This window comes from Dromiciops gliroides, chromosome 2 (genome assembly GCF_019393635.1).
Source record: "Dromiciops gliroides isolate mDroGli1 chromosome 2, mDroGli1.pri, whole genome shotgun sequence".
Lineage (NCBI taxonomy): Eukaryota > Metazoa > Chordata > Mammalia > Microbiotheria > Microbiotheriidae > Dromiciops > Dromiciops gliroides.
The window spans coordinates 80,191,514-80,211,723 of record NC_057862.1 but is presented as its reverse complement, the minus strand read 5'-3'; the positions used below and the strand labels follow the sequence as shown (position 1 = coordinate 80,211,723).

General features: G+C 35.8%; 2 protein-coding genes across 3 annotated transcripts in view; one reads left to right on the top strand and one right to left on the bottom strand.

Moving 5' to 3' along the window:
• PDE6C (phosphodiesterase 6C) overlaps window positions 1–7,630 on the top strand; it is an 85,925-nt gene extending 78,295 nt beyond the window's left edge. Inside the window, exon 22 of the mRNA XM_043984273.1 lies at window positions 7,569–7,630. Coding sequence (XP_043840208.1) covers window positions 7,569–7,630 — 62 coding nt within the window. The remainder of the gene's footprint in view (window positions 1–7,568) is intronic.
• Window positions 1–20,210, bottom strand: part of LOC122741142 (protein FRA10AC1) — a 113,919-nt gene that overhangs the window by 5,330 nt on the left and 88,379 nt on the right. Inside the window, exons 13-14 of one of the 2 annotated variants that reach the window (XM_043984278.1) lie at window positions 14,733–14,811; window positions 8,477–14,230 (exon numbers count right to left, since the gene is read on the bottom strand). In XM_043984278.1, coding sequence (XP_043840213.1) covers window positions 14,188–14,230; window positions 14,733–14,811 — 122 coding nt within the window. In that variant the 3' untranslated portion in view covers window positions 8,477–14,187. Of the gene's footprint in view, window positions 1–6,846; window positions 14,231–14,732; window positions 14,812–20,210 lie in introns of those variants that run through there. The other variant, XM_043984277.1, reaches the window with a different exon arrangement.

The following is a 20,210-nucleotide window of genomic DNA, read 5'->3' as shown; positions in this document are numbered from 1 at the left end:
GTCCTATTGATCACATACCTTTTCTTTCTTTTTTGTTGTGAGGCAATTGGGGTCAAGTGACTTGCCTATGGTCACACAGCTAGTAAGTGTAAATTGTCTGAGGTTGGATTTGAACTCAGGTCCTCCTGAATCCAGGGCCAGTGCTCTATCCACTGTACCACCTAGCTACCCTGATCACATACCTTTTCCAAAGCTTTTCACCTCTCCTCAAACTTCCCATCCTATTTCTACCCCACACCTTCTCACCTGAGAACCTTGCCTCTTATTTTGCTGAAAAAAAAATGGAAGCCATTCACCAAGAACTCCCTTTTCTCCCCTCCTCTTCATCTCACGTCATTTAGATGCCTCCAACTATTATCACCTCCTTCACTCCAGTCTCATGAGAAGGGGTGGCCCTTCTTGTTGCCAAAGCAAAGCCCCCTACACGTATATCCCATTTTATCCTCCAGCAAATTGCTCCCTCTATCATCCCCATTCTCCTACTAATTTTAAATCTCTCCCCATATACTGACTGCTTCCCTACTGCCTACAAACATGTCTACCCCAACCTCAAAAAACACTAACTTTATCCATCAATCCCCACTGGCCATCATCCTATATATCTCTGGCTAAACTCATTGAGAAAGCCATCTACAAAGAGGAAAGGTCATATATGAGTGTGAATAAATAAATGAATAACAGGGTATTCATTAAGAGAATAACAAAGAACAAGACAGAGGAGCTCAGATTTGGATAAGGAGTATAAACCAAACTACAAATTTCATAGATGACTGCAGATAAAGAGTTGACATCAGGGGATCAATTTTCATATAGGGATGCACCAGAAGACCCCACAAGTGGAAGTAGGAAAGAAAGCCCATGAAATCAAGGGAAAAAACAATGAAAGGGTAGGTTGGATCCAGAAAGGCAAACAGAACTCAGGGTAAGGGAAAGTAGGTAAAGTCATGGAAGAACAAGGAAAGAATAGGTCACACAACCACAGGATCTGAGCCTTGGAAGGAACCTCAGAGGCTATTTAGTCCCAGTCATAACTGAGGAAGAATCATAAGTATGTAGTAAGCAGGGACCAGGTGGACCAGAATTCTCAACCCCACCGTTCTAGGATTTTTCTTGTTGTTCAGTCGTTTCAGTCATGTCCAACTCTTCATGACCCCATTTGGGGTTTTCTTGGCAAAGATGCTGGAGTCGTTTGTCATTTCCTTCTCCAGCTCATTTTACAGATGAGGAAACCGAGGCAAACAGGTTTAAGTGACTTGTCCAGGGTGAGCTAGTAAGTGTCTAGGCCGGATTTGAACTGATGAAGCTGAATCTTCCTTATTCCAAGCCCAGTGCTCTATGCACTCTGCCGCCCCATGATTTTCCTCAAACATTCTTTCCCCCTTCCTCCAAGGAAAGGGTACTGCTGGTTCCAGGATGTGCCAACATACCTGGCCCATGATTGATGCACCTCTGCTGACAATATACTTAAGAAGTGATCATTAGAGCTTTACGGTGAGGAGGAATCTAGCCTCCAATTGTTAAGAAGTTCTTCCATACATTGCCTTACTATGTACCAGGTACTATGCTAGGTGCTTTATAATTATTATCTCCTTTGATCCTTACAACAACACTGGGAGTTAGATGCTACTATCATCCCCATTTTTATAGGTGAGGAAAGTTAGGCAAACAGAGGCTGTGACTTGCCCAGGGTCACACAGCTAGTAAGCATCTGAGGTCACATTTGAACTCAGGTCTTCCAGACCCCAGGCCTAGTGCTCTATTCACTGTGCCAGTTAGCTGCCTCAATACTAGTGAAATCACAAGTCTAGTTCAAAACAAAAATTTTGAACCCCCAAACATCAACTGTGGATAAAATATGTACATTTTTAAAAATCCTATATGAAATAATAAATTCCAAACTATTTACTAAATGGAACTAAATGGAAAGACTGTATGTATGTACACACACACACACACACACACACACACACACACACACACACACACACACACCCCTCCTTAAAATAAACTTATTTGCTTCTTTGTTCCTCTTCTTTTGTCTACTTATCAGATTATATTGCTATTTTTATATAGTAGCAGTCATTGTGGATGCCATTTTTCTGATTTTGCTTTGTTCTGCAGCATTTCCCATGTCTCTCCATATTCCTTTATATTCTTCATATCAAAGCTCTTCTTAACCTGGCCCCTTCCAACTTTTCAGACTTCTGGCATCTTCCTTCCTTCCATACAATCTCCAGTCTAGCTGTACCAGCCTATTTGAACGTCTCCCAACACAATCTTTATCTCCTTTCAATCCGTGCCTTTGTACTGTGTCCTCCATGCCTGAAACACTCTGCCCTCTTACCTCCCATTAGACTATCTAGCTTCCTTCAAGACAGCTCAAATCCAGTCTTCTTCAGGAAACTAATCCTTGCCCTGCCCAGCTCCTAATGCTTTAATATTACCTTTATTTACTCTGTATCTATCTTTGTATGTACCTAGAGATTTCTATTTTGTCTCCCTCAACAGAATGCCTGCTCTTGAGAAGAGAGATTGGGGGTGGGTGGAGTGTTGACCTGATTTCATAGTTGTCATTTCTTTGGTGCGATAATATTTCTGTTACTCTGATACAACATAGTTCATTTAGCTATTCCCCAACTGTTAGACATAGAAGTTACTTCCAGTTTTCTGCCATTACAAATAAAGATGTTGTGGGGCAGCTAGGTGGCACAGTGGATAAAACACTGGCCTTGGATTCAAGAGGTCCTGAGTTCAAATACGGCCTCAGACACTTGACACTAGCTGTGTGATCCTGGGCAAGCCACTTAACCCTCATTGCCCTGCAAAAACAAAGATGTTGGTATATTGCCTTAATATTCAGATCACAGGATCCAAGGATATGATTGGTTTTTGTCAGTCTGATTTTTGTATTGTCTGATTGCTTTCCAAAGTGACTACAACAAATCAGCCTCACCAACAATGTAACTGTATTTCTGTTCTCTTTTACCCCTACCCAATATTCCCCATATTCAATTTTATTATTTTTAAGCCATCTTTGTCAAATGGAATAACTTGCACTTCCCTTGCTATTAGAGAGTGTGTAATGTTTTTAGGTGAAATTGGTGTTTCTTCATTCAAAAACTACTATTTATATCCTCTTAGAGATAGGTATTATAATCTTGTAATATCCTCAAAGTTCCTTGTAGATTCTGAATGTCAGATTATTATCAGATATATTTATTGTAAAGATTTCTCTCGAGGGGCAGCTAGGTGGCACAGTGGATAAAGCACTGGTCCTGGATTTAGGAGGACCCGAGTTCAAATCCAGCCTCAGACACTTGACACTTACTAGCTGTCTGACCCTGGGCAAGTCACTTAACCCTCATTGCCCTACAACCCCCCCCCCCAAAAAAAAAGTAAGATTTCTCTCCAATATCTGTTTTTCTTTTTAGACACATTGCTTTTTTGTGAAAAAATAACCCTGTTTTTATATTCTAACATATCTATTTTGTCTCCAATAATTTCTTCCATTCATTTAATAGATATTCTGGTAATTTCTTGCTAACTCCCAGCCTGGTCTTGTTACATTCCAGGTTTTTAAAGTTCACCCAATTATTTTAGAATCTCAATTCTGTTGGCAGTAGACTCTGATAGTTTTCTTAAGTTTTTTTCTTTGCCAGTGTGGTTTTGAAATTTATCAATGATATACCTGACCAAGATTCATCTGGAGTTCCTTCCTTGGTGTCCTGTCAATTCTATTTATTGTTTTATTTTTAATATTTCCAGCAAGTTTTCTTGTATAGTTTTCTAAAATATATTGGTTAAATTATTTTTCTTCTTCAAAATTTTCCAGAACCTCAACAATCCTGAATTTCCCCATCTACCTCCATATTTGTCACTTACATCTGCATTATTTCCCAATCTTTTGCCAGTTATTTTCTGGGTTTGCTTGTATTTCAAATATGTCTTCTACCAATCTGTCTTCCAACATATTCTTTTTTTTCACTGTTTCTACTAAGGATTTTCTATTTTTAGAGTCAATTTCTAAGTTCCTAAGGTTCATCACTGAAGATTTCTGAGATTTCTTAGGGGCACCCAGTTCTTCTCTTTTTTTCCCCCTCGTATTTTGGCTATCTTTTATTCCTTTAATTCCCTCAGTGTGTACTGCTATCTACTTTATTGCATCTTGAGGAATCTCTTGCTTTATTTCTGATGTAATTTTTCAGCATATTTTTCTTCTAGTGTTTTTTACCTAACTTTTTTCCTTCAATTATATTTTCTGATTATTTTTGGACTCTCATTAAATTGAGCACTTCATTGCTATTTTTGAGGGGAATGAGGAGGTGTGTTCTCTCCTGTGACAGTCTTTTTTCAGTTCTCAACTTCTGAAGATTCTTCATAGACAGTATCTCTTGTACCCTCTTTTTTATTTCCACTGCTATTTCTGTTGTTCAAATTTTTGTTGTTGTTGTTTTTTGCTTTTTTTTGTTTGTTTGTTTGTTCTTTGCAGGGCAATGGGGGTTAAATGACTTGCCCAGGCTCACACTAGTAAGTGTCAAGTGTCTGAGGCCAGATTAGAACTCAGGTACTCCTGAATCCAGGGCTGGTGCTTTATCCACTGTGCCACCTAGCTGCCCCCTGTTCAAATTTTTATATCTTAGGCCTGAACTATTCCAATAGCTTTAATAGCTTTTTAACTAGTTTCCCCACATCCAGTTTCTCTTCTAGGCAATCCATGTTGAATACTGCTGCCAGATTAATTTTCCTAAAAACCCACTGATCACATCACTCCCCTTATTAAAAACATTTAGTGACTCTAAACTCACCAAATTTTAAAAATTTAACAGTTATAGCATGCTTTAGTCTGTGTTTAATCAATATCAGTTCTTTCTCTAGAGGCAGATAGGATGCTTCATCATTAGTCTTTTGGAATGTCTTGGATCATTGTATTGCTGAGGTACTGCTAAGAAGAGCTAAGTCATTCACAATTTATCAAACAATGTTGCTGTCACTGCACAATGTCCTCCTGCTTCTGTTCACTTCACTATATATAAGTTCATGTAAATCTTTCCAGGTTTTTCTGAAATCATCCTGCTTGCCGTTTCTTGTAGCACAATAACATTCCATTACAATCATATATGACAGCTTGCTTAGCCATTACTCAATTGACGGGTATCCCTTTGATTTCCAATTCTTGGCCACCACAAAAAGAGCTGCTACAAATAATTTTTGTACAAAGAGGTCCTTTTTTTTTGGATGGGATATAAACTTAGCAGTGCCAAAACGAAGGATATGCAGTTTTATAACTCTTTGGGCATAGCTCCAAATTGCCCTTCAGAATGCAAACCCACCGATTTTTACTCCTTTTTTCTTAAATAAATGAACCTTTTACACATAATTGGCCTATTCACCATTCTTTAAATACTCTTCTTTCCATGACCAACTGTCTTGTTTCATGAATAAAACCAATATTTTAGTTAAAAATTATCTTTATATGGTAATTGCATCAACAGAACTAGCTAATCATGTTTGTATTTATTACTTTTTTGATTCTGTGCTTTTGTTCATGGGGCTACACACACACACACACACCCCTAGACATATACAGACCCTTTATATTTCTTTACATCCCTATTTCTCCCAGGGCCAAGCCCAAATACCCTACTCTGCTCCATGAAGCCTTTCCTCATTACCATACCTAGAAATGATTTTTCTCATTCTCTACAATTCCTGTAGTGCTCAAATGGTGCTTACCACGTATTGGACAAATTGTTACAACTTTCCAACTAAATTACAAGATCATGGAAGTCAGGAACTATATTGTATAGGTTTTTATATTCCCCATTTAACACAATGCTTGCACCAATTAGGCATTTAATGTAAATAAATGATTAAAATTTAAATTTAAATCAGCAGAGATCCATTGAGCTAGCTAGGTGGTGTAGTGGATAGAGCAATAGGCCTGGAATCAGGAAGACCTGAGTTCAAATTTGGCCTCAGACACTTATTGTGACCATGGGCAAGTCACTTAACCCATTTGCCTGTTTCCTCAACTGTAAGATGAGAATAATAATAGAGCATATCTCCTAGGGTTGTTGTGAGGATCAAATGAGATATTTGTAAAAAGCTTGGCAGTTCCTGGCACATAGTAGGTGCTTAATAAGTACTTGTTCCCTTCTCCTTTCCACTGATTATGGGATAACAAGAATCAGGCTTCTTATGTTACCTAGCTGTCCTATCATATTGCTGTCCTGTTTTATTGCACATAAAAGGTTGTCTAAAAGACTATTTTAAAGGAAAACACAAAGTGTTTTATGACAGCAGCTATGACTATTGGTAAGATTTTTGGTAACGATACCTCTATATGTTTTAACACTCCTCAAATCTCACTACAAACATAAACACACATACATAGAAAATGCTACTGAATAGCAAATACTTTTTTTTAAAAATAAACATTTAGATAATTTTTTGAAAATTTCACAATGGCCCTTGCAGTTAACTGAAAGTACTCTGTAATATTACAAGACAAAGATTGAAAACCACTGAGCTAAATGAGACCTAATTTTTAAATATTTATTTTTTAAAATATTTAAAACAGGCAGTAAGTAATGGAAATGGATGGTTATCTCCACTTTGATTATCTTGGTCTACTTTTCTGCTGACCTACTTCAGTGGAAAGTCCAACATACATGTAAAACTAAATTAGATTTAAACAGTTTCATTCATTCTATGAAATATAGCCAAATATTTCCCAAAGTAGGAGACTGATTATGTGACGTGTTTTAATACAGGTGGAAAGGGTCGAAAATAACCTATTAACATGGTGATCCACAACTTTCAAATGTAAGTTTTAATTCTGATACTGCTAAGTTAATATAAGTGCAGCTGACATCATCAATTTCCACTGAAAAGAACATAAACAAGACCAATAAAATCAAATCTGTGGAATCATTCTGGAAAAGTTAACACTTAGAAAAAGTACATTTACTAAACTAATATTTAAAGGGGACACAATGCTTTAGTAGTAATAAGTAATACAATTTCTTAGAAAATGAACTTTTTTATTATCTAGTCAATAGACAGGTCACATACACTTCATACCAAACATTTATTTATTTATTTAGCTCAACTCTCTTAAGTTTTCTTGATTTATTTTTGTCTTCTGGGAGTGATGTTTCTGTATCTTTTAATTTCACCACACATATACACATATAGACACAAAGAACACAATGTGTTCCTGAAGTTATTTTTAAAATAAACATTTATTTAAACCATACTTTTCTGAAATACCAAATTAAGCATTTTACTTATTATATTCTTCCAATATGGATGGTTCAGTGTTTTTGTCTTTTGAAAAATGAAGATGCCAACTAACATATCATCTTTTTTTTCTATCCAATTAATCCATTTTTTAAAAAATGTACAACTAGAGAATCTGAATTCAACTTGGTCAAATTCGAATGGTTCCTCAAAATGAAATTACTAATTTAGTATTAAAGTTATTACTCGGAAAGCAAAACCAATGTTATTGACATTTAAAGGATGTATGTAAACTAACATCTTAACTTTCTGCTGTTTTTTACTAGCTGAAGAAGATTTAGGAAGTACTGGTGATGACAAAAAATCCAAAACGTGTCAAATTTTGTAATGTAATCCAATGGGACTAAGACACAAAGATTTTCTATTGATGGAGAAAAACAGAAAATGACCAAAGCGTTTCCATGGAGTTTAACCAAGTAAAGAACAATAAAACAAAAGAATCATCAAAAATAGCAAAAATACAAAGTACAAATCTTTTGGTCTCAAATCTTAGGTTTTAGACTTAAATCATATACAATCCATGTACTATCCACAAAACTTTAATAAACTATTTGTTAGAAATCAGTTTCCTTTTAATACCTGAAACCAACTTCCAGAGTCAAAATCCTTCAAGTCGACAAAAATTTGGGTACAAGAAAGAAGAAGTACAAGATGAAGAGACCAACCACTCAAGACTTCCTCCACCTGGAATAAACATCATCCTTTTTTTCCCCATATTTCTTACTTGATATTTTAATTGTCTAGGTTATATCACTTCCCAGCAGCCTATAATAAATCACAGCTTTGTGCCAACAGAGGCTCAAAGCATCTTTCCTGTTACTTAAATCTTTGTGACAATATTTTGTTAAGTTACAAAAAGTTCATGTCCTTACAAAGAACCATCATCTCTTCAGCTTCATAACACACACACACACACACACACACACACACACACACACACACTTATTTATGTCATTTAAAAATATTTCTGGAATTATTTGCCAGACATTTAAAAAGTATTATTTAGGAAAAAAAATAAAACGGAGGAAACATTACTTTGAACATATGGTAAATTTCTTGAGTCCACAGTAATTTAAAACTAAAAACTAAATAGAAATAATCTACTTCAGACTAAAACAGAAAAAAAAAAGACGATGTCAAAAGATTTCTAAATTAGAATAGCAATTCAAAACACCTGAAGGGCTCCTTTATTCTTAAAAATGTATATAAATATATTCTACTTGGCACCAATGGTTTCATTTTAAGCAGCAAAATAAAGTTTTATTGACAAATTTCCATCTTAATATTCTTTAACATAGGAATCATTAAGGACATGTATGACTGGATAGGGAAGCAGGTCATTTATAGAGTACAAAATAGACTCAGTTCACTGGTATCCATAAAATATTAAAAGAATGTCTTATTCAAACTGGGTAGGTTCTCTATGGAGAATTTATTGGAAGACTTGAATAAAAAATGCACAGGATGAAGAAGGCTGGCAAAATGCACTGGTGCAATAGGGTTTAGTCATACCAACGAAAGCATGGCTTCCTTAAAATACTGAAGTAATTAATACCTTCAAATTGGTTTTACCTCTATTCAATGGCACATCAATGGAATAAAGAAAATATAAAGTAATGAGCCTGATTTTTTATATGCAAACACAGAATGTATATATCTAAAAGACTACTTTCCTGTAAAGCATTCCATTTGGAACATTTAACATTATTCAAGCCATTTTTGGCACCCTTCTTCTGAAACTGCCTTCAGGGCCAGCTAATGGACTGCATAAAATCAATCTCATTTATAATCATACTTCACCTTGATCCAGTTTGATGTTGACTAGCTTGATCCACCATCTTATACATGAGATTTGGTTTCTGGCTGTTTCCAGAAGTCAAATCACTTACTCATATTCTAAGCTGGAAGAGACCCTAGAGGTCATCTAATTCAACTCCATTTTAGAAAGAAAGAGAGGAATAGAAAGGGGTAAAGTGACAGGCTCATGACAAACTGCTAAGTTACAGTCAGAAATTGAAATCAGGTAGCCTAAGCCAAACGTTTTTTCTATGACCCCATGCTGCTTTTTATTTTCAAAGTACAAAAGTTGGCTACCATTTGGGGATATTCAGAAAAATATGTTGCAGTCTCTGGAGTTAATTCTCAGTCACACCTTATATTGCCATTGCCTTCAATAAACATTTTAAATTTATATTTATGAAGTATTGAGTTTATAATAGATTGTAAAGGTTTTCAGTTCTTATCCTCACCCTCTGCCTCAAAGTATTTAGATTTTGTGTATTGTAGCAAAAAAAAAAATAGCAACGGATTAATTCCAGGGTCTTCATAAAACCAATGATAAACTGACATCTACCAACTGGATTAAGATCTAGTAAAGCTTGTGTTATAACAGAGAATTGACCTTTAAATCCATTACCTGATTTTAAAGAGAGCTCTTTAAATAGATTTTCTCTATTATTTAAACATAACTTCCTTGCTCTATCTACTATATATCTATAATCCTCTATTCAATTAATTGTCCACCCTCCCCAAGGTTATATTCATTTTTTTTCTTGGTAATAGACCTATATCCTTTACCTTCTGGACAGTCATATTCCAAGCTCTCTGCTCCTATATAATGGTGAGTGCTAAATCATCTGATATTCTGATTATGGTGCCTTGATTCTTTCATTCTTTCTTCTTGGCTGCTTGCATTTTTCTCCTTTGACCCAGAAGCTCTGAATTTTAGCTATGTTTCCTGGAGTTTTCATTTATGGGTTATCTTTCAGGAAGTGACGTGTGGATTCTGTTGCCACTTTGCCCTTTGGTTCTAAGAAATTTGAATAGAGGTTTTTTCGTTTTTTTTTTTTCTTTAAGATTTCTTGAAAAAGGATGTCTAGGTTCAGTTTTTGGTCACGGCTTTCAGGTAGTCCAATGATTCACAAAATTTTCTTCTTAATCTGTTTCCAGGTCAGTTATTTTAACTTATCTTTTATTTTTTTCAGCCTCTTGACTTTGTTTTAATATTTTTCTCATGTAGTCATTGGCTTCAATTTGGTATACTCCAATTTTCAGGGAGTTTGTTTTTTGGATAAGGATTTTGTACCTCTTGTGCCAAGCAACGAATTCCCTTTCCAGTTCTTTCTTCCATAGCTCTCATTTCTTTCCCAGTTGTTTCCTCAAGTGCTCCCATTTCATTTATAAAAACTTTTTAAAACTCTTGCTTCATTTCTTCCAGGAATTCTAGTTAAGTCTGTGCTCAAGCTATGTTTTTCTTTGAGGTTTTGATTGTAGATGTTTTGGATTTGTTTTCAAGTCTTGGGCATCCTTGCCACCACAATAACTCTTTATGGTAGGATTCTTTTTTTGTTTACCCATTCTTCTAACCTACTTCCAGACTTTAAGCTTAATGTTAAGGTTGGGCTCTGCAACACTTATGTAGAGGTCTGATCTGGCCTTTTTGCTATTTTTTTAAGGCATGGAGTGAGGAGGTATTGTGCTTTTCCAGGATCTCAACGACAGGCTGGGGATCTGCAAGCTTTCAATGTTCCCAAAGTGGTCTGATTGATGCAAAGCCTGCTGCCTCCCTAATCTAAGCTCTAGCCCTATTAGCTAGCCAGAAGTTCTGAGTGACAAAACTGCAGGCTGGGATTGGTCTGGGATTCTTGCTATACCTCTGAAGGCTGGGTTAGATGCTAAACTGAGATCCTACTATACTCCTGTTGTCTGAGCCACATAGCTGCTAATCTCTTCTAAATTTCCTCCTTTCTCAGTATACCACCCAGGGCCTGTCTACTGAGGAATGCCCCCTCTTAGAGCAGGTGCCCTTCCTGTCTGTCCTGGATCCCTGACCCAGAACTTGGTTGTGGGTGACAAATCTGCCAGTTAGCAACTGTTTCCATCTCAGTACCCTGATATGGGTCTAGGACTTCCTCTTGCCCTCACTCTGGGCACTGTAGTGTTCCACACATGATATGCTCTTAGATTGATCCATCCATCGCTATCTTTCTTCCTATACCAAAATGAGCTTGAGAAAGGACTCAAGGAATGACTTTTTTGGGGGGAATTTCCCTCTGAGGATTCAATTTGGTGCATTTTCTAGATCTATTTGGAATAGTTTTGTTGATGGGAACATCACTTCCTCCTACTGTGCTACTTTGGCTCCACCTCCTTGTCCAATTAACATTAAATATGTTTTAAAACCTAAAGATTTCAAAAACTATACCTATGATACTACAATTTATTAAAGTCATCTTTTCCATTATGATTTTCAGTTAGTTACTATAGGAACTCTTTCAGTACTATAAATATAAAGAATGAAAGTATCTTATTAAATATTTTATTGTATATTCAACTATTTATATCTTATTCCTATTATTTACAAACATATCCAATCCTTTCTATTCTCAAAAATCACATTTTTTATAATTAAGATATAATTTGTTTAAAAACAACAGGCTAATAATTTGAGTAGAGAATTCATTTAACACACTGTAGATCACACACTATAGTAACTAACCCAGGAATGGACTATTTATGGCTTCCTAATGGCATAGGACAAATTGCATATTATTCTCCTCCACAGTGCCCAATATATCAAACCTGATGATTAAATAAATGTCTACAGCGAACATTTTTTTTAAAAAAACAGATTCGATTATACATTTTGTGGTTTACTATGATAATGATTAATCAACTCTATAAAAGTTCTTAAAAGTTAATGTTGCAATGAACTAGAATCCTGTGGTCACTTCCATCCCATTTCCTCAATACCATCCATCACTTATTTACTGACCTACTCCCCTTTTATGGGCTATCTGCGTTACTATATCCAAGAATGTGTATGTATATATAAATAAAACTTATTCGGTTAAATTCTCCCAGTATATATAAACTGTTTTCTCAGAGGCAAGCACTTTGGAAAGCACACAAACTCTTGGAAGCCAAGATTAAAGCTTGCATTTGAAATATACAACAGCAATATTTTATACATGGGACCCCATGTGGCCCATGACTTTTGTAAGATAAACAAATTACACTTTTTACTAAGTATGGGAGGACACAGTGAGGTTGCCAGGAAAGGAAAGGTAGACCTAAAGTGAGAGATTGCTAGACATGTACCTAACTGGACAGAAGTAGATGCCTAAAAGAACATGCCAAAATTATGGGGGAATGGGTCATGAAAAGTGAAACAAGCAGGGAGTGGAGAAGACAAATTTGACTTACTTCCTAATTTTGCCTCAACAAAAATTTTATTTGGAGTAACAACAATAGGGGAAAACCAGCCTGAATTGGTAAAAATAAAATAAAATAAAATATTTTAGCAGTTATAGTGGAACCATGCTGTATTGATAATATTACGACTCTTCAGAGGGATTTTTGTGGCAAAACACTTGGTAAGTAAACCAGAATTATGTAACATGAGTTAATATTGTTATGATTACACTACTAGAAATCATACTCCTACTAAGAATTAAGAGATGAAATATAGCTTCTGATTCTCTGAAGTAAATTAATAAGTGAAGAGATCCTCTCAAACCTCTTCACCCCACCTCCAAGCTTGTAAAACTTTTTTTGTGTTACATTTTATTGAAGTAAATGGTCTGGGAATTTAGGTAGGAGGTAAAAGGGGGCCTAGGAGTAACTGCTTACTCCTGTTTCCCTCTTCCCCAAAAACAGAATAAAATCAACAACTTTTATAGGAATGACTATTTCACAGATAGAGAGATCAGAGAAAGCATTTTTGTAGCAGAATATGTTTTTAGGCAATTAGACAAACCAGAAACACTTACTATAGGCTATTCCCACAGTTTCATAATATGGAATATTCTATTATAAAGATAGACTAGACCTGTGATTTCATTGGTATGGGAAAACCCTCTACTAATGCAGATTGACATCTGCTCTGCAACATTAGAGTCTTAGAGATCTGTCTAGGGGCACTGAGAGGTTAAATGACTTACCCAGATCACAGAGCCAATATGTGTCAGAGTAAGACATGAACCCATGTTTTTCTGTTGAAAACAGAGGCCAACTCTCTAGACACTTGGCCACATCTCACTGTAATAATATTACCTATAGAAGGACTTTACCGATAACGTATTTCAGAAAGTGCGTCACTTCCAAGTAGTAATTTATACAAAGGACATGCTAACAATAAGGAACAAAATACATACTGAAATTGATTTTCTAAGGATAATACTGTCTAAATTTAGCAGTAGGAGGGAAGAAGGCCTACGTTGTCATTATCCATTCCCAACCCCTACCTCCTACTTTCTCTCCCCTCATCCCAAGTAGTGGTTCTGCACTGTGCAGAACTCGTTGGCTCCTTTGCTCCTTAGCAAAACAAATTCCATTTAGGAACATATGGAAAAGAACAGAGATAAGGAGACCTTATGCTTCTTATGGTTCTCTCCAACAAACTTCCAATCCTAACTAAATTTCTTCATATGGCTTTCATAGTATCATAGAGAAATAGCTAAAAAATAAGGATTGTCTTCTTTAGAACTTGAGGAAGAAATTTTTGGGAAAAGCAATGCAGTAAGGTTTTTTTACCCTTTCTACATATGAACAGTATCTCCTTGTAAGAATAAAATAAATCACATCTCATCTTTCTCAAAAATATCTATCCAAATTTTACCAGTGATGAAAATTACTTTGTGGCCAAGTGATTTAAACCTTTACAGAAGTAATTAGCTCTACAGGTTATGCAGAACTGCACTCTGTAAGAGAGTTAACATATCATATGAAGATCACTCCTATAAGATGTAGCTGAATGATTGGTTTTTTCCTAAAAAAGAAACTACTCAAGTTTTAACTTGGTAGAAAAAACATAAAAATCTAATTTAAAAAAGAGGTTCAAGGAAAATTTTCACATTAAGGAGTAAAGGCTCTATCCTGGATGTTTCACAGAAATAAATCTTGAAAATATTCATCAAACTCTTCTTCCCTGTTAAAAGAAAAAAAAATTAGAGATTTTCCTAGAAAGGTTTATGATAATCTGATTTTTTATCTATGGAATAGAAAATGAAGGAAACCATTACATTTCTTTTCACGTGGGACAGGTTATACTGGGAGTTTTTAAAGTATATACTAGAGGCATTTAAGAAGTAGATGGTTGGCCACCTGCCAGGGTCTTTTTAGCTCAAAGAGTCCATGGTTTTTCTATACAACCTTGTCTATTTTTTGAGACAGCTACTAATATACAGCCTCTGTAGCCAAGTGGTGCATTTATAACAGGGGCTGGGATCATTCTCTGTTTTATCCTGTTTGTGTCTAAAGATAATTAATTGGGAATAGATTCTGGTCTCCCTAAGCCATGTCATCTCTGCCATAAAAACAGCCATTTTTTATGCTTAATCTTTGCATAAGGTGCTAAAGAAAGGATAGGATGGTAACTTTCAGGTTAGGTTTTTAAGTTTGTTGTATTTTCTATCAATAGCAAAACTTACTGTGATTTTTCATCTGTTTCCTGCAGAGGACCCTTCCACAGTTCTGCTTCTGAAGTACCTTCTTCCTCATCACAGTTTTCTGAGGAAATTAAAATTTACAAGTTATTAAAAAAACATTTTGAGCAACCCGTAGCCCTATATTCACATCATGACCACAAACGCATTAAATTAACTTTGAATCTAACTGCAGCCTAGTTTCTATTATTGTAGCATCTTACAAACTTAATTATATTAGCCAATGAACGTTAAATACCTTTTTAAAAAACTGAGTAAAACAAAAGATGTATACCAATTGGCTCCTCCACTGAAATTCTCAGCAAAAAGATGAAAGATTTAATGGCTCAAGAAATGGTTCAAGTTTCACTGAACTAAAGTAACTATAGCAATTGTGTTACTAATGAACTTCTGAAAGTGCCAATCTACCTGCCATGCACGAAGGATGCTTATATTTTATAGTTTTGGCTTTACTTGTATTAGTTTTTCCCCTCAATATACATAGGTCCTAAATGATTACTTCTGTGGGCTTCATGCTTATATAAAGAACTTGATTTTCTTAGCTCTACTCTAGAAAAAAATTATCATAGTTTATTATGATAAAATATTTTCCAAACATATAAAATAACATATTTCTAAGAAAAATGTATTTTCACAACTAATTTTAAATGGTCCTTTCTATATTAAATAGTATTACAAAATGTTAAGTACTATATCACATAGCATTAAAAGTATGCCTACACAAAGCAAATGATTTTTGTCAATAACAACCATTTATGGTTTGTTTTTTTAAAAAGGAAAGAAAGAATGGAATCAACAAGAATTCTGCTTGTCAATGCACAATGTTACTTAGTTTAATACACTGTGAAAACAAAGTAGTATTGATTTGCCATGGTGGCCCTAAATCTGTTGGACTCCGATCCTTATATCAACACAAGTATCTGAACTTTGGTCTTGACCTAGTCTGTTCTGGCACAGAATGCCAACAATAACAAAAGAGATAGGAAAAAAAGAACCACTGAACCTCCTGATGATCTCAATGCAAAGAAAATACTATAATAAAAGTTTGAGAATAATCAATCAACCTCAGGCTCAATAATGAGCATTGAAATGGGAATTATTACTAGTACTGCAATTTGAACTACATGAAAAGAAAGCATAAAATCCACTTGTTCCACTTATACTAAAACTCACTGCAATGAGGCTACAAAAGAAAAAAGTAATTATTTAGGAGTTGGTTCTTTAGTGAAGCAATCCCTCTATAGGCACTCCGTTAATCCTATGGAGAGTAAGATTTATAAAGCTTTTGAAAGCTCCCATGCCAACAGTCCTTGAACCAGCTTTCAAGGGGCTAATAACCTGGCCACTCCATCTCTCTACATCCTTCCCAAGGATTCTCCCTGAACGCAGCCTTTCTGTTATCAGTTTGTTTGGGGGAAGGAAAGGAATCACACAATCTGAGTTTAATGACGAAAATAAGCAGAGGTGAGTTTTGTGTAAGACGACTCCTTTACTTTGAAGGGGTTATAAACACAAGATACAACTAAGTACCTTCAAAGAACCAGTTGGGGGGGGGGGCAGGGCAATGAGGGTTAAGTGACTTGCCCGGGGTCACACAGCTAGTAAGTGCCAAGTGTCTGAGGCCCGATTTGAACTCATGTCCTCCTGAATCCAGGATTGGTGCTTTATCCACTGTGCCACCTAGCTGCCCCAAAGAACCAATTTTATTAAGAAATATGATTTCCTCAAAAATCACAATAGCGCCTGTTGCTACCTGTTGAAGTAGGGAATGGTGTTACTATGTAAACAATAGCTGGAGAATGTCCAGTTCAAAGCAGAATTCATGTTCCAATTTCAAAACTATTCAGTAATTACTGGCAAATATGTATATATAGACATTTACCTGACCAATTTCAGACACTAAAATGAAGCTTTTATGAAAATGTTTTAATTCTTATGAAGAAGTTACTAAAATCACCAGTTAACAATACATTAATAAACAACTCAGTGAGCTCTGTGTCTGTCCTCAAACAGAAAAACAGATGCATTTGAAATCATTTTATGAGAATCCTTTTTGGGATAAGCTAATAAATTAAAATTACATATGTGAGAGCCAAATCTAATATATGGAAAGTTAATTGGGTGACTCGCTGAAATACTGGGGTCCCGGAAATAATGAGGGACCTTTAGGTTCAAAGCTCCCTCCCCTCTGAACTGCCCTTTTAGATATATCCTCCCAAGCCAATAAGAAAGTAGCCTTACAGCTTTATTTTCCACAAAAGATCAGATTTTATTACTTGGGAATTAAACAACAAAGGTGAAATTAATAAAAATGAAAGATAAGGAAATAGGGAAAAAGAAATACAGATAAATTCTCTTAACTCTAAACTAAATCTATGCAATACCCAGATCGTTTCCAATTAAGCTAATTCAAAGGAATGCAGGTTTTATTGTGTTCACTCACCAAAACCTGGAAAGTCTGCTAGCTTTCTTGCAGCACAAGGAAGAATCCAGGAAAGGGGGGAGAGGGAGAAAGGGAGAAAGGGAGGGGGGGGGGGGGAAGGAGAGGGAGAGGGAGAGGGAGAAGGGCAGAGGGACAGAGGGAGAGAGGGGGAGGGAGGGAGGGGGAGAGAGAGAGAGAGCGAGAGAGAGAAAGAGTGAGAGTGAGAGCGAGAGTGAGAGCGAGAGCACGAGAGAGAGAGAGAGAGAGAGAGAGAGAGAGAGAGAGAGAGAGAGAGAGAGAGAGAGCGAGAGAGAGCGAGCGAGAGAGAGCGAGCGAGAGAGAGAGAGAGAGAGAGAGAGAGAGAGAGAGAGAGAGAGAGAGTGTGTTTTCTAGAATTGAATCTTCGCCTCCCCTCAAGGAGCATTCAATCTCCCTCCCCCAAAAGGGGAGGTCCTTCAAAAACTGCCTATGGAGAGTTCTCCTTCTGACCTCAGTAGCATATGTAACTTCAGGGTGGGTCAGGTGTGGCCCCTCCCAAATGAGTCAGCTAAAACTCCAATGATTTTTACCACAAATAATTTTTTACCACACATATTATGCTACAAAGAATGATACAGTCTCAGAATGTCAGTCCTCTTTGAGGACCAAGTACGCCTTTGCTGCTCTCTGAACAGAATAAGGCATCAGAAAAAAGGGCTATAGAGGCTCAGAGAATAATAATAGCTAATGCAGATATAACATTATTTGATTCTCACAAAAACCCTGTGATTCCGGTAATATTATATTATCCCGATTTTATAGATGAGGAAACTGAGGCTAAAAGGTTTAGTGCCCTAAGTTTTCATAGCTAAGAGTTTGAGGCAAGATTCAAACTCATGTCTTCTGGCTACCATGCCATCTGATTGTCCTTATTATTACTCCTTCTGCAGACTGTAAGCTCCTTGAAGGCAAGGACTGTTTCGTTCTGTGTCTTTTTAAGCTCAGGGTCTAGTACAATATCTGGTACATAGTAGGGACCTAATAAATGTATGTTTGATGAAGATAAACATCTATACTAACTGCTGGCATACATTTGGGAATGAAAAAACAAAGTTCACCAAAATTTGAACAAAGGAAGCCTCTATGACCGATGCCTACAGCATATTGATATATATGATGGATTTTATATAACTACTAAAACAATTATCACCAGGCAAACATTTCTACAATCACAAATGACTTGAACATGCACACATAGTTTCAAAGGGAAATGTGCTGGATGAGGTTAGGAATAGATGAGCTCAACTAGGTTAACTAACAGAGCTCAAAGATTTGCTTAGCTCAGAAGACCCAAGTTTGAGTCTTAGCTCTTCAACTTCTAGTTGTGTTACCTTGGGCATAAAGAATCTCACAGGTGAGAGAGCCCTTACGGGTCATTTAGTATAATCCATTCCTCAAAAGTAACTCGTCCTGCAACATTTCCAACAAGTGGTCCTATAGCCTCCAGTGAAGACTTTCAATGATGAGAAATTTTTCTAAGGTAAACCATTACATTTTTGGCTAGTTCTAACTGTTAGAAAGTTCTTCATTTTATCAAATAAAATCTACTTTTTTTGTAACTTCCAACAACTGCTCCAAGTTTTGCTCTCTGAGGCCAAGGAAAATAACTACAGTCTCTCTTTCACATGACTTACTTCAATACAATGACAGGTCTATGACCTCATCAGTATAAGTACTCTTCAACTACACATACTGCAGCTCACTGTAGCACTAATTTTACCAATATCGATGCAAATATTTAAAATAAAAATACTAGGAGGGAGATGGCAACAATATATCACAAAGAACACATACTATGATCAGGTAGGATTTACATACCACAAATGTAGGGCTGGTTCAATATTAGGAAAACTAAAAGCATAACTGACATCAATAACAAAAACACCAAAAATCATATGGTTTTAACAACAAATTTGGAAAAAGCTTTTGACAAAATACAATACCCATTACTATTCAAAACACTAGAAAGTACAGGAAAAAATGAAGCTTTTCTTAAGGTGATACATAGCACCTATATAAAATTTGTAATGGGAGCCTTTCCAATATGAAAAGCTTCTCCAATAAGATCAGCGATGAAGCAAGGATGTACTTCATCACCACTATTATTCAATACTGTATTAGATATGCTAGCTATAGCAATAAGAAAAAGAAACTGAAAGAATAAGAATAGGTAACAATATAGTGATATACTTGGAGAACTCTAGAGAATTAACTAAAAAACTAATTGAACCAACTAACAATTTTAATAAAGCTACAAGATATAAACACATAAATCATCAGCATTTCTATATATCACAAAAAAAAACAAAAACACCCCAGACGGAAGAAATAGAAAGAAGAATTCCACGCAAAATAACTGCAGACAATATAAATACTTAGAAGTCTATCTGCCAAGACAAACTCAGGAACTATGTGAACACAATTACAAAACAGTTTTCACACAAATAAAGATAGATTTAAACAACTAAAGAATTATTAATTGCTCATGAGTGGGCCAAGTCAATATAATAAAAATTATAATTCTATCTAAATCAAATTACTTACTCAGTGCCTTACAAATAAAACAATTAAATAATTATGTTATGGGACTGGAAAAAATAATAACAAAATTCATCTGGAAGAACAAAAGGACAAAAGAAGTATCAAGGCAATCAATGAAAAAATGTGAAGAGAAAGTAGCTTAGCAGTACCAGATTTTAAATTATATTACAAAGAAAAAACCATCAAACTGAGCCATCTAGGTAGTGCAGTAGATAGAATGCTGGGCCTGGAGTCAGAAAAACTCATCTTCCTGAGTTCAAATCTGGCCTCAGACACTTACTAGCTATATGACCCTGGGCAAGTCACTTAATCCTGTTTACCTCAGTTTCCTCATCTATAAAATGAGCTGGAGAAGAACATGTCAAAACATGCCAATATCTTTGCCAAGAAAATCCCAAATGGGGTCAGGAAGAGTTGGACTTTCTACTTTCAGAGACAGAACTAATAAACCCTTGAGTACA